This window comes from Danio rerio, chromosome 7 (genome assembly GCF_052040795.2).
Source record: "Danio rerio strain M-AB ecotype USA chromosome 7, GRCz13ab, whole genome shotgun sequence".
Classification (NCBI taxonomy): Eukaryota; Metazoa; Chordata; class Actinopteri; order Cypriniformes; family Danionidae; genus Danio; species Danio rerio.
Genome location: NC_141027.1, coordinates 79,156,290 through 79,180,892, shown reverse-complemented (window position 1 = coordinate 79,180,892; position 24,603 = coordinate 79,156,290). Strand labels below are relative to the sequence as shown.

At 39.5% G+C, this 24,603-nt stretch overlaps 1 protein-coding gene across 34 annotated transcripts in view; it reads left to right on the top strand.

Moving 5' to 3' along the window:
• mpdz (multiple PDZ domain crumbs cell polarity complex component) overlaps positions 1 to 24,603 on the top strand; it is a 109,048-nt gene that overhangs the window by 66,948 nt on the left and 17,497 nt on the right. For 11 of the 34 annotated variants that reach the window (XR_015496541.1, XR_015496540.1, XM_087262309.1 and 8 more), the window contains 12 exons: positions 2,140 to 2,235; positions 2,320 to 2,406; positions 4,766 to 4,943; positions 7,500 to 7,610; positions 9,895 to 9,975; positions 10,368 to 10,430; positions 16,082 to 16,241; positions 17,987 to 18,183; positions 19,400 to 19,491; positions 19,574 to 19,646; positions 22,537 to 22,590; positions 22,682 to 22,765. Coding sequence is in view for 28 of the 34 variants with exons in the window: in XM_087262309.1 (XP_087118435.1) it covers positions 2,140 to 2,235; positions 2,320 to 2,406; positions 4,766 to 4,943; positions 7,500 to 7,610; positions 9,895 to 9,975; positions 10,368 to 10,430; positions 16,082 to 16,241; positions 17,987 to 18,183; positions 19,400 to 19,491; positions 19,574 to 19,646; positions 22,537 to 22,590; positions 22,682 to 22,765 (1,276 nt within the window). In the remaining 6 variants the exon portion in view is untranslated. Of the gene's footprint in view, positions 1 to 2,139; positions 2,236 to 2,319; positions 2,407 to 4,765; positions 4,944 to 7,499; positions 7,611 to 9,492; positions 9,580 to 9,894; positions 9,976 to 10,367; positions 10,431 to 13,915; positions 13,976 to 16,081; positions 16,242 to 17,986; positions 18,184 to 19,399; positions 19,492 to 19,573; positions 19,647 to 22,536; positions 22,591 to 22,681; positions 22,766 to 24,603 lie in introns of all 34 variants that reach the window. The other 23 variants (XR_015496539.1, XR_015496537.1, XR_015496538.1 and 20 more) reach the window with 8 other exon arrangements.

Here is a 24,603-nt window from a genome sequence, read left to right as displayed (position 1 = left end):
TTATCAGTGCTTTTATTCAGAACATGACATAAATCAGCCTTTAAGCTTGACCGGCAGACTCAAGTTCAAGTTCATTTCTTGTTGGTCGTCAATCTGGAAATCTGGCAACCTGCACTTGCATTTGTTTTGATGCAGGAGTGCAATACCTAGTTCAACCACTGGGTGTCAAACGTACATACCGCACTTTTAACGATTGATTTTATTGCATTTTACAAATTGTGCCTACTTTGTCGTAACTAGAGTCATGTGGTCACCAGCATTGCTCAAAATATCTTCCTTCGTGTTTTAAAACATACACTGGCTACCAAATAAAACTATATTTTCGATAAATCTTTGCACCAAAGTTGGAGTAGCGCCTCTACTTTTAACCCAAATAATTAACTTCACCAGGAAATCAAGTTTTTTTTTCACACAAATTTCTAGTTAAGTCAATTATTTGGGTAGAAAGTGTGTCAGTGGAAGGGTTTTATTTCAACTCATGTTCACTTAGAAGCTATTATGTGAAAATTACTTTTATAAGGGGTTCAAAAAGTTGTATGTCAGCAGTGTGTGATTATAACCGGTTCTAATGGTAATAGAGTATTAATTGTATTGTTTATAATTAGACTTGATATAAACAGTTTTTGATTGACATTCTCCCTTTGTAGGTGTCATCAGAGGGAGGAAAGCCCCGCCCACTAATGACCATCTCTCTCTCATTAGCATAGAACATTAGACCTGTTTTGAACTATGCTGTCACATTCGCATTTGTAGCTCTGCCCTCTTTTAAAAATACCACAATCTCGTTAGCATTTAATGCGACAGTCACCAAAACAGCACAATTAGGATCAAAAGCAGTTTTAAAGAGTTATAAAAGATTATTTGTGTGGTATTTTGAGCTGAAACTTCACACACTACAGACATCAGAGGCTAATAATAGGTCATCTTTAAAGCGGAAGTGTGTAAGTTGTGCACCAGAGCTTTACCAAACACAAATAATGACCGTCACATCATTGTTATTTTCGTAGACTTGCTTATAGTGTCATATTCACACTCTTCTCCGAGAGGAGAGCTCTTCAATTCCGGCTGTGTCATTTCAGCCGCCGTATGAATTTTGATAGGCACATAATTGTACTGCACAGTGTTTCGACCCGGCTGATTTTAAACTCTCACATTCCAGTCAAACTCAAGGATGCTGCGTCTCGCTTTCAGCAGGATGTTGTTTCCGTGGTAACATGAGTTCTGTCCTCGAGTGGCTGTTAACATCGCAGGCCTGCGTCTGCACTAACATCATGTGCTTGAGTTCTTCATCTTTTATTAACATCCTTCTCGTGTCAGCTGTTGGATTTCCAGCCATTGATTCTGCTTTATTAATGAAGTGAACGTGAACATTTGACTGCTGTGATCCCTGTGTTGATTTCTGCTCATGCATGCGGGGAATTGTTCAGAAATGATATTTGATTTGCCTCCATTAGATCTGTCATCTTCACTTACAACGAACTGATCGAGCAAATAAGCTTTTTTGATCTGGAAACAGAAATAATTCAAAGTAAATCAGCAGGCTTGCTGTTGGCTACACTTTTATTTGGTTTGAATTTTTAGATGCAATGCAAAATGCAATTATTTATTTACTAACCAACAAAACGCCAGCTGTTAATGACAATCACAAAGTTGGTTAATTATGAAACATATTTATAACGTTAGAATATATCTTTATTTCCAAAATAAACAAGTAACACTTGTGTCATTTGCATGCCTCCGATGATGGCGGAAACTGAACTGAATTTTGCAAGTATTTTTTGCACGTAAGGAAGGCAAAATTCTGTTCAGTTTACACCATTAATTAGCTGATTAATTAACGCCGTTAATTAACTGATTAATAATTCCACCTGCAAATATGGAGACAGAGATGTTTGGTCTATCCTCGGATTTTAAATGTTGAAAATGTAAACGCATGTAAGAGTGTATGTGTGCCATTGTACACCTGTCATGTTGTTGACTGACTTCCCGGAGTGTTTGGATTTATATTGCTTTGCCTATTCTTCCGAATCCATATATAAGCATAAATATGTGTGTGTGTGTGTGTGTGTGTGTGTGTGTGTGTGTGTGTGTGTGTGTGTGTGTGTGTGTGTGTGTGTGTGTGTGTGTGTGTTTGTGCAGGATCACGTATGTTCCTGCAGAATATTTAGAGGAATACCGAGCAAGCGTGCAGCCCCAGAGTGACGATATCTCTGATGGAAAAAGCGGCTCTCAACTGTACGGTCAGCACTTAAATGCTTCTGCACTCACTCTGAGCTGCGGAATGAAAATAAAATGAGAGTTTTGTGTTTGTGTGTTTAGTCAGACACTGTCAGATCTTCCAGAGAGAGAGGATGGAGAAGGACAGGAGAGCGAACGACAAGCCAACAACTGGAATCTGCCTCGCAGGTGAAACGCAGGACCATTTTATTAGGACCATTATGTGAGGAATAATTGGCCATTGATTATTAGAAAACAATGCACACCGTGAAGCTGTGAAAGAACCTAAACCATTCAGTGTAGTGATATGGAGCTGTAATGCACTCAAAACCTGCCGGAACCACTTTAGCTGTGTGTTTATATGAAAATAAATGCACACCTTAGAATTCTCATCTGCCAGAATCCAGCGATTCAAGTATTGTTTTGAACTTGTTTCACAGGAGCCCTTTAATCCATTTGGAGCCAAAATTGGTGCATTTGTTTGGGAGAGTCTAAAGATCAGTCTGAGCAGTTTTAGACTCGATCAATCAAACCTTGTTCTTGAAACATAATTTTTTTTACACCATCATGTTACGTTACAAAATTAATAATTGTTTTGGGATTCTTACAGAATTGTTGTGCTATTAGCAGTTTTGTATGAAATGACCAAATATATAATGAATATTACTGAATATATTTAAGGAGGCATTTGCGATTGAGTTATAAGAAAACAATGCACAGCAAGTTGTCCACAATTTGAAGCATTCTTTTAGTAATTATGCGAACTGGAGTTAATTACTCTGCTTATACTCTGGTTTCTACAGATAAAGATACTGTTCAGATGTTGTATTTCAGTCATTTGTCAGATTTTTGTCCTCAAACTGCTCCTGTGTGTGGCACTAGTTTCTCACACATCTCCTCCAAAGCCTTCTGTTGTGTTTTGATGTGATTTCTGACTGTTGTAGCTGTGAAATAACTCTATCATTCAGTGTTGTATGAAGCTGTAATGCACTCAAAACCTGCCGGAACTACTTTAGCTGTGTGTTTGTTTGAAAGTAAAAGCACACCTTTGAATGCTCATCGGCCAGTCAGAATCAAGCATTTACAAAACCATATGTATTATTATGAACATGTTGTCTGCTGAGTCCACTGGAGCCCTTTAAACCATTTGGCGTCAAATTTGGTGCATTTATGTTGGCAAGTCTAAAGATCAGTCTGAGCAATTTTAGACTCCATCAATTAAATCTTGCTTTTGAAATGTAATTTATTACACATTGGCTTACATTAGCTGTGTGTTTAAATGAAAAAAAACTGCACACCTTTGAATGCTCATCGGCCTGAATCAAGCATTCAACCAAACCATAGTATAAGTATTATTTTGAATTTGTTCCACAGGAGCCCTTTAAACTATTTGGAGCCAAAATTGGTGCATTTGTTTGGGAGAGTCTAAAGATCAGTCTGAGCGGTCTTAGGCTCAATCAATCAAACCTTGTTCTTGAAACGTAATTTATTACACCGTCATCTTACGTTAGAAAATTAATAATTGTTTAAGGATTGCAACAGAATTTTTTTGCAGTCAGCAGTTTGCCATAAAAATACCAAAAATGCATTGTATATATTTGAAAATATATTTACATTAGTTATTTGGGTAATTAGTTATTTTCATATAATTATATTGGCAGTTCAAATATACACATATATTTATATCAATATTTGGGCAATCAAGAGAGCAGAGTACATTTAGTCAGAAAACAAATATTAATAATATATAAACAAGACACAATAGATGTTGCAAAAAACGAACACCTTTCCCACACTAAATTATATTACACGTTATATTCTCAATCAATGTCCTAAATGTATTTATCCTCAATCTGTGTTTTCATCCCTTATATGTGTGTGCATGTTCTCAACTATATTTTTAATTAGAAGCTGCGCTGTTTACAACATATATTTTATTGCAATTAGCATTTCAGCCCTAAATTGAAAACATTTTTTGTCCAAAATGACATCTCTAAATTTCCATTGCCATCTGCAGTCTCAACCTGCATCCGTCATTAGAGCTTAGTTTTACACTTTCTTAGTCTACGCTCAGATCCAGCTGGCAAAATTGATCAAAATACGTTTCATATGCCAAATGATTTCAGATTACCTTGTATAAGTCCATCTGATGTGACATCTTATATTCGAAAAACTTTGTCTAACTCTCACTCACCAAAATTGGCTTAATTGTGGATGAAATGCTGGATTTTCAGACCATGCCAGGTTATTACAGCGCACTTTACACTCAATCACTGGGGAAAACTCTTGGCTGATAATCAGAGCGTAGAGTGAAATCCCATAAGGCTCTGAATTTCTACCTTTTAGGAAAGAAACAGTAAACTGTTGAAGAAATATGTAAATGCCAATGACAATTAGTTTCATTTGTATAATGAAGTGGACGTCTTATCAGCGAGAACAGCTGTGGAGAAATAATGTAAACTCAGATTGATAATAAGCTTTGGCACGTTAAAGTTTCTCTCTTTGGTGAATGTTCCGTGTGTGTGTGTGTGTGTGTGTGTTTGTTCAGAGTTGAGCTGCTCAAGGAAGCTGGGAAATCTCTGGGCATCAGTATTGTTGGTGGGCGGGGCATGGGCTGTCGCCTTAGCAACGGGGAAGTGATGCGGGGCATCTTCATTAAACACATCTTGGAGGACAGTCCTGCAGGACGCAACGGCACTCTAAAGACTGGAGACAGGATTGTAGAGGTACATGAACACACACACACACACACACACACACACACTGAGTCTATGTAGCATACTTGATTCCTTAGTATGTACCGTAATATCAAAATGCAATCAAATTCACATCAAGCATGACTTCAAAAAACATTTCAAACATGCTAATTCATTTGATGACAAAACCTTGACGTCTATTTGACATCCACACATCGATGTTCTTCATTCATTCATTCATTTTTCTTTGGCTTAATCCCTGATTTGTCAGGAATCGCCACAGCAGAATGAACCACCAGCTATTCCAGCATATGTTTTATGTAGTGGATGCCCTTCCAGCTGCAGCCCAGTACTGGGAAACACCCATACACTCACATTCTCACACACACACTCATACACTACGGCCAATTTAGTTCAGCAATAGGGTAAATGCGGAGCTGGTGTTTCTTCCTATACTGATAAACTTCCGGTGACTGGTTATTGTGGGGTTTTTTTCCATTTTATACGGTTTCTTTCACAGCATTGATGTTGTAATGTCATTAAAATACAATCAGTAAAATAGACTTCAGCATTTATTTAGTTGCTTAATTATAAAACAAGACAAAATACCATTTACTCATACACACCCATCAGAATCGGCAAACTAGTGCAGAAGCTCCATTGAATATACTGGGGTAAAATAAATGCTCGTATTATAAAGACATGGCGGGGGAAATGTAATCAAATGCAGTGCTTCTTGTACAATCTGAGCCCCACTTCACATCGAATATCACTTAGGCCCCGTTTACACTGTCAGGTCTTGATGCCCAATTCCGATTTGTTGCCTAAATCTGATTTGTTTGCCTGTATGTTTACATGTTGTTTTAATTGTGACCCACATCTGATTCATGCGTTTACACTTGCCATACATTTTACGATGTCGCGCATGCATAAAGGCGGGTTCTAGCATCTGTGCCATGATGATATGTATAATCCATTAATAAATAGTATTGTTTTGTTTTCGTCTAAATATTGCGACCATCCACACAAAAATATTCTTATTATTTTATTGCTGTCGTACCATGGATATTTTCTCAAATTATCATTAAACGTGGAGCAAACAAATTACTAGATAAAATAAGAATTTAATCGGTTGTCATCAGTTAGCCGAGTCCTTGCCAGAAGCAGCCCGGACTCTACAGGCAGACTCGGGCCATATATGGTTAACAGGAATCGGGCCAGTGCTTAACAGCCGTATCACAAACGCATGTGCGCAAGCGAGCTGCGGGCCATACTCGGCCCGGATAACACTCGCCGATGCCGAGTCAAAGCCAGAGGTGCCGAAGGGCAGCCGAGCTCAGGCCGATTACTACCTGCTCTCTGGGACTAGCCACGATGGAAGAAATAGTCTTGTTTTTAGCTCTGCGAAATATGCGAAGTTGTAGTATAAGCAGTGAATGGTTCAGTCCAGATTTACCTCCAAGCAGTTTATGTAATGGTATGGCCCTGGTGTGTGTGTGTGTGTGTGTGTGTGTGTGTGTGTGTGTGTGTGTGTGTGTGTGTGTGTGTGTGTGTGTGTGTGTGTGTGTGTGTGTGTGTGTGTGTGTGTGTGTGTGTGTGTGTGTGTGTGTGTGTAGTTGCAGATGTAGCCTTTAACTGTGTGCGTACTGGTGTTGGAGAGAATTAAGTTATTCTATCTGAAGCCCGCATGTATTAATAGCCGCAAAAAGCAAACGTTACAACACGAAGTTCGCCCAACTTTAAAATGCTTTTGAGGAGGAGGTGGGAAAGGGCCATTATCGCACGAGAGAGATCTCAGGTCTTTTGGGAGCAAATTGTGGCGACTGACCACTTTCCTCTGTTTCCTCTGTTGTTGTTTACCGCGTCGGCATCTCCACACACACTCTTCTTTCTGTCATTAAACCGTGGAGCACCACATTGTCGCAAGTTTAATGATATACAGAACGAAATGCCTCAATAAATCTGATCTGCCTGTTTGCATCACAGTCGCATTGTCACATACTGATCTGTATCTGATTTATTTCCACATATAAAGGAGGCCTGAAACCGATCTCTTAATATTCGAATGCATGCGTTTTTTTCATGTTTACACGGTCATAGAACAGATCTGTGTCACATATGAGCAAAAAATCGGAACTAGGTCATATTTAACTGGCAGTGTAAACGGGACCTTAGCCAGTGGAGATCGCTGATTTAAAGAAAACAGAGCTTAAACGCGGCGATTTTGCTTTGGCAAACAGTTCAACGGTAGCGCTTAACCCAAGCTACTGGCAAATTAAAAGTCCTTTAGCATACTTCAGCATATTCCCTGTCCCCCTATAGCGGATGTGTTTGGACTGTGGGGGAAACCGGAGCACCCGCCGGAAACCCACGCCAACCTAAGGAGAACGCGCAAACACCACATAGAAATGACAACTGGCTCGACCTCCTTGCTGTGAGGCGACAGTGCTAACCACTTAGCCACCGTGCCGCCCAGTGATGTTTATTTAAAAACCAAAATAGCGGCACAAAAGTCGTGACAGTACTTTATAATGTCAGCACTCAAAACCAGAATTACAATGTGTGTGTGTGTTTGTGTGCGTGAAGGTGGGAGGAGTGGACCTGCGTGATGCCAGTCATGAGCAGGCGGTGGAGGCCATCCGTAACGCTGCAAACCCGGTGGTGTTCCTGGTCCAGAGCATCATTCAGAAAGACAGAGTCAGTATCACACACACACACACACACACACACACACACACACACACACAAACATCCTACTGATCTGCTCCATTTTACAGTTCCATGTGTGTGTGTGTGTGTGTGTGTGTGTGTGTGTGTGTGTGTGTGTGTGTGTGTACAGCACATTTATAACAGCTGCTTATTAACTATAGCTGGGCGATGTCACTAAATCATTACTACATTTAAATGAGGCTAAATTAAAATGCAGAATCCATATAATCGATTTCAAAGCTGACAGGGTAAATTACATTTTTGTTTTAAATTATGAGATGTTCATGCAGAAATCCTCAAATAAAACTGAAGTTAAGTTTTCTTCTAACTCCTGCTCACTTCAGCTTTTCCTCTGTGAGCAGCACTAATGCAGTGGAAGTGTTATAGCGTCGCCCAGCAGCTCTGATACTGATCCTCCTCTACAGCTAATAATGCTCAGGAAGATCAGATAACATTTCTCAAACATTCTGCATGTTATTCTCACTGTCCATCTTGTCTGTCTCTACTGTCTGCTTGTCTCTCTGTCTGACTCTTTTTTTCTGTCTGTCTGTTTTTTCTCTTTATGTTTGTCTGTCTGCCCATCTGTCTGTCTCTTTGTCTGTCTTTCTTTTCATCTGTCTATCTATCCATCTGTCTTTCTGTCCTGCTGTCTGTCTGTCCTGCTGTCTGTCTATTTGTCTCTTCTGTCTGTCTTTCCTGCTGTCTTTCTGTCTGTCCGTCTATCTGTCTGTCCTTCTGTTTATCTGTCCGTCCGTCCGTCTGTCTGTCTGTCTGTCTGTCTGTCTGTCTGTCCTTCTGTCTGTCTGTCTGTCCTTCTGTCTGTCTGTCTGTCTGTCCTTCTGTCTGTCTGTCCTTCTGTCTGTCTGTCTGTCTGTCTGTCCTTCTGTCTGTCTGTCTGTCCTTCTGTCTGTCTGTCCTTCTGTCTGTCTGTCTGTCTGTCCTTCTGTCTGTCTGTCTGTCCTTTTGTCTGTCTGTCTGTCTGTCCTTCTGTCTGTCTGTCCTTATGTCTGTCTGTCTGTCTGTCCTTCTGTATGTCTGTCTGTCCTTCTGTCTGTCTTTCCTTCTGTCTGTCTTTCTGTCTGTCTGTCCTTCTGTCTGTCTGCCTGTCTGTCCTTCTGTCTGTCTGTCCTTCTTTCCATCTGTCTGTCTGTTTATCTGTTTGTTTATCTGTCTGTCTGTCCTTCTGTCTATCTGTCTGTCTGTCCTTCTTTCCGTCTGTCCGTCTGTTTGTCTCTATATCTGTCTGTCTGTCTGTCTGTCTGTCTGTCTGTCTGTCTGTCTGTCTGTCTGTCTCTCTGTCTGTCTCTCTGTCTGTCCTTCTGTCTGTCTTTCCTTCTGTCTGTCTGTCCTTATGTCTGTCTGTCTGTCTGTCTGTCTGTCTGTCCTTCTGTCTGTCTGTCTGTCTGTCTGTCCTTCTGTCTGTCTGTCTGTCTGTCTGTCTGTCTGTCTGTCTGTATGTCTGTCTGTCCTTCTGTCTGTCTGTCTGTCTGTCTGTCCTTCTGTCTCTCTGTCTGTCTGTATGTCTGTCTGTCTGTCTGTCTGTATGTCTGTCTGTCTGTCTGTCCTTATGTCTGTCTGTCTGTCTGTCTGTCCTTATGTCTGTCTGTCTGTCTGTCTCTCCATCTGTCTGTCTGTCTGTCTGTCTGTCTGTTTTTCCTTCTGTCTGTCTGTCTGTCTGTCTGTGTGCCTGTCTCTCCATCTGTCTGTCTCTCTGTCTGTCCTACTGTTTGTTTGTGTGTGTGTCTGTCTGTCTCCTCTCTCTGTCTGTCTATCTCACCATCTGTCTCTCCATCCATCCATCCATCAATCTGTCTGTCTCTTCTGTGCTTATATCTCCATCTGTCTCTCCGTCCACCTGTCTGTCCGTCAGCCTGACTCTCAGTATAGTGTCGACTCTCCTCCTGTAATAGAGAAGTGTGGTCCTGCTTTAAAATGCTTCTATGTGCCGAAGTGTCAGGTAATTTCTCTCCGGCACTCTTATCTCTGCATCCCAGCATTCCTTCCTCCCTCCCATCGGCATCACTCCATCAGCTGTGCTCAGAATCTGCCAGTAAATCAACTTAAACACATTCACCAGCAAACACAATCAAATCAGACTAAAGAATTAACGCTCCAAAATTCAGCCGTTCGCCATTCATGTCCCAAGCCAAGGCTCTTTAGTTTTCATAACTCCACTCTGACATATACGTTGTGCTGTAAAGGGTGTTCTCTCAGGATTAAATGTGTTCAGGCTGATGTGCTGGCGTGCTGACCGTCTGTGTTGTGCTTATAGAAACCTCCCGTATCCTTCCTTCAGCTGAAGCAAAACCTCCGTCCTTCCCCTGAATCCTGCTTTACGTACAAACCGCCACAGGTTAGACGTGTGTCTCTGTGTTTATTGTGTGTTATGTTTATTAAAACACTGATTTCAATGGTTCCCTCTTTATAAACATGTCTGTGCCAGTGTCATGAGTTTGATGATGCTGTAATTCCTTTGTTCTGAATGTTATTCAATTATTCCTCAATGATATGTCTCTGTAAATATCGTCAGTGTGAAAAGAAACACGATTTGCTGTGGTCAGACTGCCCCCTAGTGTTCATTTTACCTGCAAACTGCAGTCAAACATATGTTGAAGTACGTTTTAGCTGACGTATGTATTTCCATTGACTTTATCTGTGTAAATGGCATCATTGAGGTCGTGTCGAGAGGTGTTTTCGGAGGATTGGGTTTAACGAGGACTGTTGTATAATTTTTCATCATGTCAGACATCGGTTCTGGATCCAGTGGAGGAGATTTCAGCGTTCAGCTCAAACAACGGCAGTGAGAAGGTCAGTAAAATAATGCTCACAATATAGTTCATGTGTAACTTCGCTCTGTTATACATCATTTGGGAAATATTTATAAATGACAAAAATTTCAAAGGGGGTTTTATATATATATATATATATATATATATATATATATATATATATATATATATATATATATATATATATATATATATATATATATATATATATATATAATCTTTATTTTATTTTTTTATTTTCCATATATTACAGCATTAATAACACTTATAAAATACACAACATAATTTTTTTCTTTTATTTTAATGCTTAATTAATGCTTTTTGAATTTGCTTATTTTTAATATTTTCTAATTTTAGTTATATGTAATATTATTATTATTATATGTAATAATATGTATTATTTTATATTTAAATACATTTGAACCTTTTTATCCTATTTTTGTTTTTAAAAGCATTTTATTTACAATATATTAAATCATTTTTAGCATTAGTTTTGTTAATGCATTCATAATTAATATTTATGACAGAAAAAAAATATATGCTTAATTTAATTCATATTTTAGATTTGCTATTTTCTTTTACTTTTAGTTTAAAGTTTTACTAATGTGATGTAGTCATGTGCTTTATTTATTTATTTTTTGTAATATTTATATTTAATTTAATTTATTTAGAAATTTAAATATTTAGTCATTTTAATATTTATTCGAGCTAAAAAAAAATTAGGTTTATTATATATATAATATCTGTTGCTAAATGGTCTGTCTCTAAAAGTGTGGGGGACGTATCCCCCCTGTCCCCCCTTTTTCTATATAAATTTGCTAATAAATTTTTATGTATTATGCTGTATATTGCATGTATTAGCATTATTTAAAAAAATTTGATATTTATGTGTTTCTCAGTTTGTTAACCATATCAACCTTAGACTGTTTATTGATATAATAAACTATTTTGGGCTGCACGGTGGCTCAGTGGTTAGCACTGTGGCCTCACAGAAAGAACGTCGCTGGTTCGAGTCCCAGCAGAGTCAGTTGAACAGACATGTTCTCCCCATGTTTGCGTGGGTTTCCTCCAGGTGCTCTCTTTTCCCCCACAGTCCAAACACGTGCAATTGGAGAAACGATGAACTAAATAGCGGTTCATTACGCTGTGGCGTCCAATAAATGAGACTAAGCCGAAGGAAAATGAATGAAGGAACTATTTTTCTCCAGGGAGAGAGATAACCTTGAATTTTTTATCCATTCATTCATTTTTCTTTAGCTTAGTCCCTTTATTCATCAGGGGTCACCACAGCAGAATGAACCGCCAGCTATTCCAGCATATGTTTTATACAGCGGATGCCCTTCCAGCTGCAACCCAGTTCTGGGAAACACCCATTCACAATCAGTCACACACTACGGCCAATTTAATCTATTTAATTCCCCTATAGCACATGTGTTTGGACTCTGGGGGAAACCAGAGCACGCGGAGGAAACCAATATGGGAAGAACATGCAAACTCCACACAGAAATGCCAACTGACCCAGGTGGGACTCGAAATCAGTGACCTTCTTGCTGTTAGGAGACAGTGCTAACCTGTATAGATGATTTCAGTATATTTAATGTTAGATGTCGATGTGATGGTAGGTGTTTCTCTAATAGCCTGTCAGTTTAATCCTGATTATTTCCCACATAATTGTGCAGGGAAATATAATGTGAATCTGTGCTCCAGGCTGGATTTTCCTCATCACAAACAACCTGGAAATAGCAGAGACTTTTACAATGGAGCCTGTCATGCTTAGAGACGCCATGGAAATGTCTGTAATGTGATTTTTGTAGATCTTCATTTCAGAGCGGCTCGTTTTGAAGCAAAGCGCATTCGTGACGCGTGTTAGCAGCTAATAACTGTTTGATGATGCGGAAAGCAAATGTTCCTCTTGTTAATGTTGTTTCCATGCCAGAGAAGAGGACAAGAATCACTCAGATCTGTTCATTCCTGAGATTTATTTCTGCGCTTTCTTCATTCAGTTGTTAATCACAAAAAAAGCCACCAAAATAATGTGAGACAACTTTGCTTTCTTGTGAAATGTTCATTTACCGGTCTGACTAACAGAGCCTTTAACGACAGTTGCTTGCTTTATTTGTCTATTTATTTATTAAGTTATTCATTCATTCAATAATTCATTCATTTATATATTTATTTATTCATTCATTTAATTATTAATTTATTGATTTATTTATTCCTTTAATTATTCATTCATTTATGCATTTATTTATTCATTTATTTGTTTATTTATTTAATAATTTAATCATTCATTTATTAATTTGTTAATTCATTCCCCTATTCATTATTTGTTTATTCGTTTATTTATTTACTCATTCATTTAATCATTTATTTATTAATTTATTCTTTCATTTACTTTAATTTATTTATTCATTCATTTATTCATTCATTTGTTTATTCATTCATTTATTTACTCATTCATTTAAACATTTATTTATTAATTTTTTCTTTAATTTATTTTATTTTAATTTATTTATTTATTCATTTATGCATTTATACATTCATTATTTATTTATTATTTATTCATTAATTTATTTGTTTATTTATTCATGTGTTTATTCATTCATTTATTTATTCATTCAATAATTCATTTATTTATATATTAATTTGTTCATTTATTTATCAATTCATTTACTCATTCATTTATTTTAGATATTTATTTGTTTATTCATTAATTCTTTCATTTTTGCATTTATCTATTCATTTATAAAAAAAAATTATTTGTTTATTCATAATTTTTTAATTATTTCATTTATTAATTAATTTATTCAATAATTTATTAATTTATTTTTTATTTTTTACTCTTTCGTTAATGCATTTATTTATTCATTCATTTATGCATTTATTTATTCATTTGTTTATTCGTTGATTTATTTACTCAATCATTCAATCATTTATTTATTAATTTATTCATTCATTTATTTTAATTAATTTATTTATCCATTGATTTATTCGTTTTGTTCATTCATTCATGCATTCATTTACGCATTTATTTATTCATTCATTCATTATTTTGAATATTTATGAATTTTCTTAACAGTTCGTTTACAAACGCTTTTTTATTTTTTATTAAATGCAGTGTATAAATTTACTGATGTTTTTGTTCTTATGTTTAAATTGTGAGTTAATTTTTTCTAGTTTTTATTTTATTTTAAGATTTAATAATCTGATTATGTTATTTTGTCATGTTTATCTTAAACTTAATGTATTTTATTGATTTTATTTATATATTTTGTTTTATTATATTTTGTTTAATTTAAAATATTATTACTTAATTTTTAAAGTCATGTGTTACCCGTTACTTAAAAAGTATTAATATCTCATATCTCGCATTTATTTGTAATGAGTTACCCACAACACTGATCAGCTGCCGTGATGAAGAATTAACAATAATAATAATAATATAGTGAATAATCTTACCTCTTTTCTTCTCCGTCTGACCGCCGCTGTTTTCTTTCTCTGTAGGACTCTAGAGCTTTCCTCCGTCTGTGTCCCACTAATCCTTTCACTGCTAGACCCTTTAAGGTTTGTGTGTGTGTTGTGTTTGTGTGTGTGTTTCTCTTCCATGTATATGACGTTATGACTCTTGTTTCATACGTGTGCATGTACAGTATATACCCTAAAACCCTCTTCTTTGCTAGTGCATTTATGTTGCATTGCGTTTGCTATTTTGAAGTACTTATAAAAATGCAAAAATCACTTTTATAAGAGGTTTAAACACAGTTGTGTGTCAGCAGTGTGTGAATATAACCAGCCTATAATGGTATTCATTGTATTATTTATAATCAGACTGCAGAAACACTTTGATTGACATTCTCCCTTTGTATGTGTCATCAGAGGGGGAAAGCCCCGCCCACTAGTGACCATCTCTCCCTCATTAGCATAGGGCATTAGTCTTGTTTTTGAATCTGCCACTATGCTGATGCATAGGTACTCGTAGCTCCGCCCTCTTTTGAAAAGAGCACAATCTCATTTGCATTTAAAGCGACAGTCACCAAAACACCACAATTAGCCTAAAAGGGTCAGTTTCAGAGAGTTATAAACATTATCTGTGTGCTATTTTGAGCTGAAACTCTAGGAAAACTTGTTTTACATCTTGTAAAAGGAGATTATAACAAATCCACCTTAATAAATAATTTATGAACTACTAATTTATCTTACAGAACTATACAAATTCTATTAATGGTTTTGTATTGCTCAATTAAACTAAAAAAGTTAAGGAATAATTTCATTTAAATAAGCTTTTAAACATCATTATATTATTGTTTTGCACAAAAACAAAATTGTAACTATAAATCTGCATGATTTTGTGTTTATTATGCATTGCACAATTTACATTTCTCTTTAGTATTTCAGCTTATATAATATATATTTATAAGCTAATTATGTAGTTAAATATATACAAATCATTTATTTTTATTTTGCATTATTTTATTGCACTTACAAATTGATGTATTCTAATCAGTTTTATCAAACTAAATATTAAAAATGTTATTTTATCCTGATGCTAAATTTAAAAAAAAAGATGTATTTTATATTTACTCAATATTTTTTCATAAATTTATGAATCTACAGAAAATGTTTAGCTATAAAGAAAGCAGAAGTTGTTAAACTACCAAATGAAGTCATAATAACAGGAGATTTGAAAATTGTTCTAAATATGTTCTAAGTGTTCTAAATATGTAAATGAGTAAATTAAAGAGCAGCCTGAACATTCAGTTAAACATCTGTTTTTCTCTCGCTGTGTTTATGAAGTGAAGTGAAATATTTACTATTAAGCACTCTACTATTTTCCCGCTATATATATATATATATATATATATATATATATATATATATATATATATATATATATATATATATATATATATATTTTTTTTTTTTTTTTTTTTAATTTATAATATATTTTAAACATTTACAAATCATGCATTTATATTATTCATTGCAATAATTATTGATGCATTCTATTCAGTGGCTTAAAGTGGATTTTGATGCTGAATAAACTAATTTTAGAGTTTTGTTTTGGACTACAATATACATTTTACTGTCTATTTTCTTATTAATCTGCATGATTTTCTTTATTCTGTGGAACAGAAAAGAGTTGTTAAACTTGGACTAAAGTGCATAATAAAGGTAGATTAGTAAATAAGAAATTATATAAATATGCAGATTAGAAAAGTGCAGCATGAACATTCGGATAAACATCTCCATTTTTGCTCCACAGATGACAGTCTTACAGTATATGACTCAATATTTCAGACGGTGTGCAGAAGAGTTAATGTTACAGCATAAATGAGATGTTGTGTAATTCTTCTCTCTTCATTGAGCATGAGCGTATCTGTCTGATGGATGATCTGCGGTGTGTGTTTTACAGAACAGCAGCACGTCTCTGTTTTATTGACTCTTCATGCTGAGAAATGGAGAACAGATTCAAGTGTTAAATGTTTGATTATGTTAACTTCATATTTCATGAGTTAATGGAGGATGCGGAGCTGACAGATGACGAGCTCACTGGATCCAAATCAAGTCTTAATTTTCTTTGTGTGTGTGTGTGTGTGTTTTTTTGCATGTGTGTGTGTTTTTGATTGCATTTGTGTGTCTTTGTGTGTGTGTGCATCTGTGTGTGTTCAGCTGAATCGTGACGAGTGTAAAGTCTCGGCTCTGTCTCTACCGGTGGTTCCTCATGTTGGAGAAACAGACTCGGACACGCTGACGGAGATTCCTGACCGACTGGACCTTCATCACAACGCTCCTGATGAGGAAGAGGAGGATGAGTACGGATACAGCTGGAGTGAGTCTCACTGACGCAGTTACACACTGCTGCCAGCAGAGTTGAAGCACACACTTAAAGCATGACCAGCACACTTAAAGTCGCCGTGAAACGGAAGTTACGCTTGTGAAAATAAGCTTGCCTTAAAATGAGAAAAAAAATGTAGGACAGTGCATGATATTGTGCTTCAGAAACTGATAACCCCGTGCTAAAGGACTGACAGCCCGCCCTAAAAGACTGATAGCTCCGCCCTAAAAGACTGATAGCACTGCCCTAAAAGACTGATAGCACTGCCCTAAAGGACTGATACCCCCACCCTAAATGACTGAAAGCCCGGCCCTAAAAGATTGATAGCCCCAGCCTAAAGGACTGATAGATCCGCCCTAAAAGACTGAGAGCCCCGCCCTAAAGGTCTGATAGCCCCACCCTGAAAGACTAGGACTGAGAGACCCAACCTAAAGGACTAGGACTGAGAACCCCACCCTAAAAGACTGATTTTCCCAGCCTTACGGACTGATAGCTCCACCCTAAAAGACTGAGAGACCCACCCTAAAGGTCTGATAGCCCCACTCTAAAGGACGGACAGACCCAACATAAAGGACTAGTACTGATAGCCTTGCCCTGAAGGACTGATAGCTCCGTCCCAAACGACAGATAGCCCACCCTATGGGACTGATAGCTCCGCCCCAAAGGACTGATAGCCCCACCCTAAAGGACTAATAGCCTAATAGCTCTAAAGGACTGGTAGCCCCATCCTAAAGTACTGATTGCATCGCTCTAAAGCACCAATAACCCTGCCCTAAAAGACTGATAGCCCCACTCTAAAGTACTAATAGCCCCACCCTAAAGTAGTGATAACCTTGCCCTAAAGCACTGATAGCCCCACCCTAAAGTAGTGATAACCATGCCCTAAAGCACTGATAGCCCCACCCTAAAAGACTGATAGCCCCCCCCAAAAGACTGATAGCCCCACTCTAAAGTACTTATAACCCCGCCCTAAAGTACTAATAGCCCCACCCTAAAAGACTGATAGCCCCACCCTAAGAGACTGATAGCCCCACCCTAAAGCACTGATTGCATCGCTCTAAAGCACCAATAACCCTGCCCTAAAAGACTGATAGCCCCACTCTAAAGTACTAATAGCCCCACCCTAAAAGACTGATAACCCTGCCCTAAAGCACTGATAGCCCCACCCTTAGAGACTGATAGCCCCACCCTAAAGCACTGATAGCCCCGCCCTAAAAGACTGATAGCCCCACCTTAAAGCACTGATAGCCCCACCCTAAGAGACTGATAGCCCCACCCTAAAGCACTGATAGCCCCGCCCTAAAAGACTGATAGCCCCACCCTAAAGCTTTGATAGCCCCACCCTAAAAGACTTATAGCCCCACCCCAAAGCACTGATAGCCCCGCCCTAAAAGACTGATAGCCCCACCCTAAAGTACTGGTAGAACCTGTGTTTTTGACTGTTTGGCGCTATTTTGTGATTAAATAATGTGCAGTACAATGTTTTTGTTAAATGATGTTTTGTATGTAGTAGTAGTGTAATAAACAGGATAAAGTACATCCAGAAGGGTTATCAAAGAATAACAACCATCCTGGATGTAATTTATCCCTTACCTAATGCACTTCAATATGTTCATTTAAATTTTTCCTATACTTGTGCGTGCGCGTGTGTGTGCGCGTGTGTGTGCGCGTGTGTGTGCGCGTGTGTGTGTGTGTGTGTGTGTGTGTGTGCGTGTGTGTGTGTGTGTGTGTGTGAGAAGAGAAGGTCAGCGAGCGCTATGGTCGTCTGCCGGGTGAGCTCCACATCCTCCAGCTCGAGAAAGGTCGTGCGGGTTTGGGTTTGAGTCTGGCTGGCAACCGCGATCGTTCTCGAATGAGTGTGTTTGTGGTCGGCATTGATCCCAGCGGTGCGGCCGGACAAGATGGACACATCCTGGTGGGAGATGAGCTGCTGGAGGTAAACCCCATAAGAAAAAAATACTATAGTAGCTTATGGTAAATAACACAGTATTTTTGAACCATACTAATCTAAAGTGTATAAAACTGTATATATTATAGTATTTACAACTCTTTGTTGATTAATGGGGTCACAGCAAGAAAGTCGCTGGTTCGAGTCCAGGCTGGGACAGTTTCTGTGTGGAGTTTGCATTAACTCATTCATTCATAACTCATTCATTCATTTTCCCTTGGCTTAGTCTCTGATTATCAGAGGTTGCCACAGTTGAATGAACTGCCAATTATTTCAGCATATGTTTTATACAGCGGATGCTCTTCCATACTGGGAAACACCCATACACACTCATACACTACAGCCAATTTTGTTTACCAATTCCCCTATAGCGCATGTGTTTGGACTGTGAGGAAAACCAGAGTACCCGGAGGAAACCCACGCCAACACGGTGAAAACATGCAAACTCCACACAGAAATGAAAACTGGCCCACCCGGGACTTGAACCAGCGACCTTCTTGCTGTGAGGCGACAGTGCTAACCACTGAGCCACCGTGCCACCTTAACTGGACATTTACTGAATTAATTTTTAGCGTAGCCCCACCCAAAAAGACTGATACCCCCACCCTAAAGCACTGATAGCCTCACCCTAAAGCACTGATAGCCCCGCCCTAAAAGACTGATAGCCCCACCCTAAAGCACTGATACCCCCACCCTAAAGCACTGATAGCCCCACCCTAAAGCACTGATAGCCCCACCCTAAAAGACTGATAGCCCCACCCTAAAGCACTGATAGCCCCACCCTAAATGACTGATAGCCCCACCCTAAAGCACTGATAGCCCCACCCTAAAAGACTGATAGCCCCACCCTAAAAGACTGATAGCCCCACCCTAAAAGACTGATAGCCCCACCCTAAAAGACTGATAGCCCCGCCCTAAAAGACTGATAGCCCCACCCTAAAGCACTGATAGCCCCACCCTAAAAGACTGATAGTCCCGCCCTAAAACACTGATAGCCCCACCCTAAAATACTGATAGCCCCACCCTAAAGCACTGATAGCCCCACCCTAAAAGACTGATAGCCCCACCCTAAAGCACTGATAGCCCCGCCCTAAAAGACTGATAGACTGATAATTTTTAGCATCTACAAATAGAGATGCTCACTTCTATTACAAGCAGGATAACAAACCTCTGCTGAACATGTGCTGATTACTCTCGTTTTCAGATTAACGGTCAGGTTCTGTACGGTCGCAGTCATCAGAACGCCTCCGCCATCATTAAAAGCGCCCCTTCAAAGGTCAAGATCATCTTCATCCGGTGGGTCTGAGGTCTGGATGTGTAGTTCATTTAATCTAATGTGTTTTGAACGCCTGAATCATGTGCTGTGGGTGTGTTTCAGGAATGGAGATGCTCTGAGTCAGATGGCTGTCGGCCCAATGAAAGACACAGACTCGCCTGACACACACATAGAGGTGAGCTTTATTACCACTGACTGAGCACAATCCTTAAAAAGATACACTGATTTTACAGCTCTCTTACAGTGTAACAGTTTGAGTCATTTATGAATCCAATCCATCCATTTATGTCTGTAGCTTAGCTTAGCATAGATCATTGAATCAGATTAGACCATTAGCATCTCACGAAAATATTCAAAGAAGAGATTTGATCATTTGCCTATTTAAAGCTTGTTGTTTCTATAGCTATATTATGTACTAATGTAACCCCGCCGGTCCTACACCACCCTACCCGCTCCAAGCTGGTATCGAACCGGCAACCTTCCGCATCGGGTGCTCTACAAAGGAGGCTAAAGACCATGGCCTCCAGTGTCTGTCGCTTGAGCACCTTTAAAGGTCAGAGGAGTGAGGTTTACCTGCACAGCACACACTAGCTGGCCTCCATTGCACTCACCACCCTAACCTTCACTCCCATCCGGGTCACGGCACCAATATAACCCTTCCGGTCCTTACCACCCAACCCGCTCTGGTATCGAACCGGCGACCTTCCGCATGGGAGTTGGGTGCTCTACCAAGGAGGCTAAAGACCATGCGTCTAGTGACTGTCGCTAGAGCACCTTTAGAGGTCAGAGGAGTGAGGTTTACCTGCACAGCACTCACTAGCTGGCCTCCGTTACACCAAGACTGACTAAAAATGAAAAGGTGCTAGTTTCTTTACGGCTAGGAACTATACTCTCATTCTGGTGTCATAATCAGAGGGAATTTTGTGGCTGTATAAAATAATACTAATACTAAGGCATAAAGTAATACTATCATAATATCATTGCGTCATATTGACCGCAAAATGTCTTGATTTTTACACCAGAATGAGAGTAAATGTCAAAATGATCAATATTCCTTCTTTGTTTTGTTTTTTTGAGGTAGATGCTAAAGGTCTAATCTGATTCAATGATCTATACTAAGCGGAGTTAAAAGTGCTCCTGCCAGACCCTGAGATCAGCTGAATGGATGAAAAAATGGTAATACTCAGTGGCGTAGCGCAAAATGCGGAGGCCCCCTGCAGGGATCACTGACGGGGCCCCCAGTTGAAGGGGGGCCGAACGCGGGGAAGCGATCACAAATTGAGGAGCGGGGAAAGGAGGCGGTGTGGAGCAACAACACGGGGAATCCTTCACAAACTGAGGAGCGATCACAAACTGAGGAGCGGGAAAGGGGGCGGGGTGGAGCGACAACGCAGGGAATCCTTCACAAAGTGAGGAGCGATCACAAACCGAAAGCAGCGAGAGCGTCAGAGTAGCCAGAAGTCATTCATTTTTAAGGAGAACTGGCGGCGAGAAACAGCGTGGCGCGTCTTCTCCTGTGTGGAATTCGCCCGCGCCATTCCCGCAATTTGCGTCATTCGCGCCGCGCCATTCGCACGTATCACGCCGCAGAATGTCTATTCGCGCGTTTGCATTAACTTAACATGTAAAACGCTCGCGCTTGACGCGCGTGCCGCGTCTGGTGCGAACGCAGCACTAGGAAAGTAGAACCAGATCATAGTACATGAGTACGGTCACGCTTTACAGTAAGGTTTCATTACTAATATGTGTTTACTGAAAGGAACTAATTATGAACAATACTTGTACAGCATACAATAATCATAGTTTAACATTTAATGATGTATTATTAGAGGCGGCACGGTGGCGCAGTGGTTAGCACCGTCACCTCACAGCAAGAAGGTGGCTGGTTTGAGCCTCAGCTGAACCAGTTGGCGTTTCTGTGTGGAGTTTGTATGTTCGCATAGGTTTCCTGGTGGCCGTAGTGTATGTGTGTGAATGAGTGTGTATGGATGTTTCCCAGTACTGGGAGGGCATCCGCTGTGTAAAGCCTTATTTATACTTCTGGGTCAAGGGATTGCCGTGACCCACGGCGCATGCAACGTGCGTAGCTGTGCATTCATACTTCTGCGCACTGTTTCTGTTGCTTTGCATTAACACTTCCGTTACGCTAGCTGGCAGTAGGTGTTAATGTTCCTCTGTGTCGAGTTTCTTCACTGGTGTTTTTAACGCTTCCTGAATGTACAAGTGGCTGAAACTCACTCATTTTTAGGCAGGAACCATTCGGTAAACACAAAGCAACAGTCTCCATCCGGAGCTCCTTGTAAACAGTCGACACTTGTAAACAGTCGCTTCATCGGGCTCTTGGTCCCGCCTTCACTCGTCAGCGCTTCCAAGCTGACCAATCACAGAGCTTGCGCTACGCGTCGTTGCGACATGTAGTTACATTTTTAAGAAGTGCACATCAGCGATGTCGATGGCCACGGCGGGGACATTGCGTCCATGCATAGGCTGCGCCGTAGCATACGCGTGCGCTTGATGCAGACGTATAAATCAGTCTTAAAACATATACTGGATAAGTTGGCGGTTCATTCTGCTGTGGTGACTCCAGATGAATAAAGGGACTAAGCCGAAGGAGAATGAATGAATGAATGAATGAATGAATGAATGAATGATGCATTGTAAAAATCGAAATTCAAGTTTGTTACCATCAGTTAATGCAGTGTGAGTTAACATGGGCGGCACGGTGGCTCAGTAGTTAGCATTGTGGCGTCACAGCAAGAAGGTTGCTGGTTTGAGTCCCGGCTGGGTCAGTTGGTGTTTCAGTGTGGAGTTTGCATGTTCTCCCCGTGTTAGTGTGGGTTTCCTCCGTGTGCTATAGGGGAATTAATGAACTAAATTGGTCGTAGTGTATGAGTGTATGTGTATGTATGTGTGATTCACTATACTGGGTTGCGGCTGGAAGGGCATCCACTGTGTAAAACATATGCTAGAATAGTTGGAGGTTCATTCTGCTGTGGCAGCCCCTGATAAATGAGAGACTACGCCGAAATGAATGAATGTAATAGCAGTATTTCCCTCCTCTTCAGGCAGAGTCTGTCAGTTCAACACTGGACCTGATCCAGCACATCAGTCTGCCGGTGGTGAGACACACTTCACTTCTCTATACACTCTTCTGTGTTTTCTCTCTCTCTCCATCTCTGATATGAACTGTTATCTATGTCCTGAATGGAGGAGGATGGAGGAGTCGGGATGGAGGAGGACAGCAGGAGCGGATGCAGCATACACAGTGTCGAGGAGAACGGAGCCGCTGGATGGGTAAGAGTTATCAAGTGTGCACATTTACAGATGTGTGAGAGTTTTAGAAAATATGTATGCTTTTACTTCTGCCATGGCGTTCACTTTTATCCCGTGGCACTTCTTGTAAAGATTATCCGGTGCCTAAGTCAAAGTTAATGCGTGGTAGACACATGATGTTGTACTCTCTGCTTGGTCTGTGTCCGAGTCGTACATGTACGGCTGAATGCTGATCCTCTCATGTAGCTTAGCTTCTCTCTGTCTGCCTGTCTGTTGCCAACACAGAGCATGGGAGCTCTTGGCTCCGCCCCCTTGTTACGTTGGGCGGAAAGTCGAAACTAATTTTCATATGAAGCAACACGCCTCTAAAACAGCAAGCTGTGTGCACACCCCCAACAAGACACTTTTTAACACATTATAATCATAGACTGTAAAATATATGGACGTAGTATCCGTGACGTCACCCGTAGGTTTCTAAAGAGCGCAAAAGAAGCCACAAGTAGGCGTGGCCAACCGTCGCCATTTTGTTCGCGCGTCATCACACCCACGGCGGGATACCAAACAAGGGCAAAGAGGTGGAGAGTGGGCGGAGCTACAGACACCTGCTGGCATTTTGCTTGGACCTGGCTCAGACACACTTTACTTTGGGAGAACGCTTAATACTTTATCACCTGCGACTCGCTTGTGTTCTGACCACTTGTGCTTGGCTGTACACTATATAAATAAAGTGTTTAGACTTTTAAAAACACTGCTGTAACACACTGAGCCACTAAACGTTGCTCTTATGACGTTTTTCAACAGGAGGAAAACACGAATTACTTCCAAACACTTTAGATATAGTCTGTGTTAGTTAATGTAAGACTATTGATGAACTCCAGCATAACACTGTATGACAACGCTTCAGATGACTGATCTACAGCCTACAGCTAATCAATCTGACAGATACTGGAGTGCATTACAGCTCTAAATATAAATATAAACGATAAATGATCTTAAATAAAACAAAAACATGTATAGAGATGGTATATAATTATATAACTTTACTCACATGGGAAACGGAGGCCACGTGAATGGTTTGTGAGCACAATTAAGTGCACTCAGCATGCCATGCCATCTAATAATTGTAGGAAACAAGTCCAAAAGGCAGTCGACTGTGTAAAGCCACATAAAACAACACAGAAATACGATAAATATGCCGAGTTCAGTGGCTAATCTGCAGGATTCAGCTGAGGTGACGTGACGGCGACCAGCGAGACCTAGCTGTCACTCAAGTGGCCACGCCCTTAATTATGCAAACTTAATATAACTTAATATAAAGGAAACGGATGAGTTATAAATAAATTCACCCCCTCACAGTTGTGATGAAGGGTAATATTAGCTGTATTAACCAAAATCTTTCTTATTAGCAGGGTGTAAACACGTTTTTTCTGCTGTAAAGTTGGTCATTCTAACAGTGGGCTCGATTGAATTTTGCTCTGTTTTGGAGCCAGGAGCGGCCAGGACTAGCGGAATTTCAGATGAATTGCAGTTTTTGTTACTTCCGTATTGGCTTCCTGAGGGAGAGCGGGAGGTTGCCGCTTGATTATAATAAACAAATCTGAACTGTGTGTTGAACTGGATCTAAACCGGCACACTCAGAAGAACCACAATATTAATATTAAATCATAAAAAAGAGTTAAAATATGTGCCCTTTAAAAAATCCTGAAAAATATTGATTATTAAGCAAGAAGTGATTAGGGATGTTTTCAACATTTATAATCATAAAAAATGGTTTCTTGAGCATGAAAACAGCCAATTTAAATTGTTTATGGCGTCATTATTAATTGAATATAATCTTGTTAATAAACTCTATTTTAAAA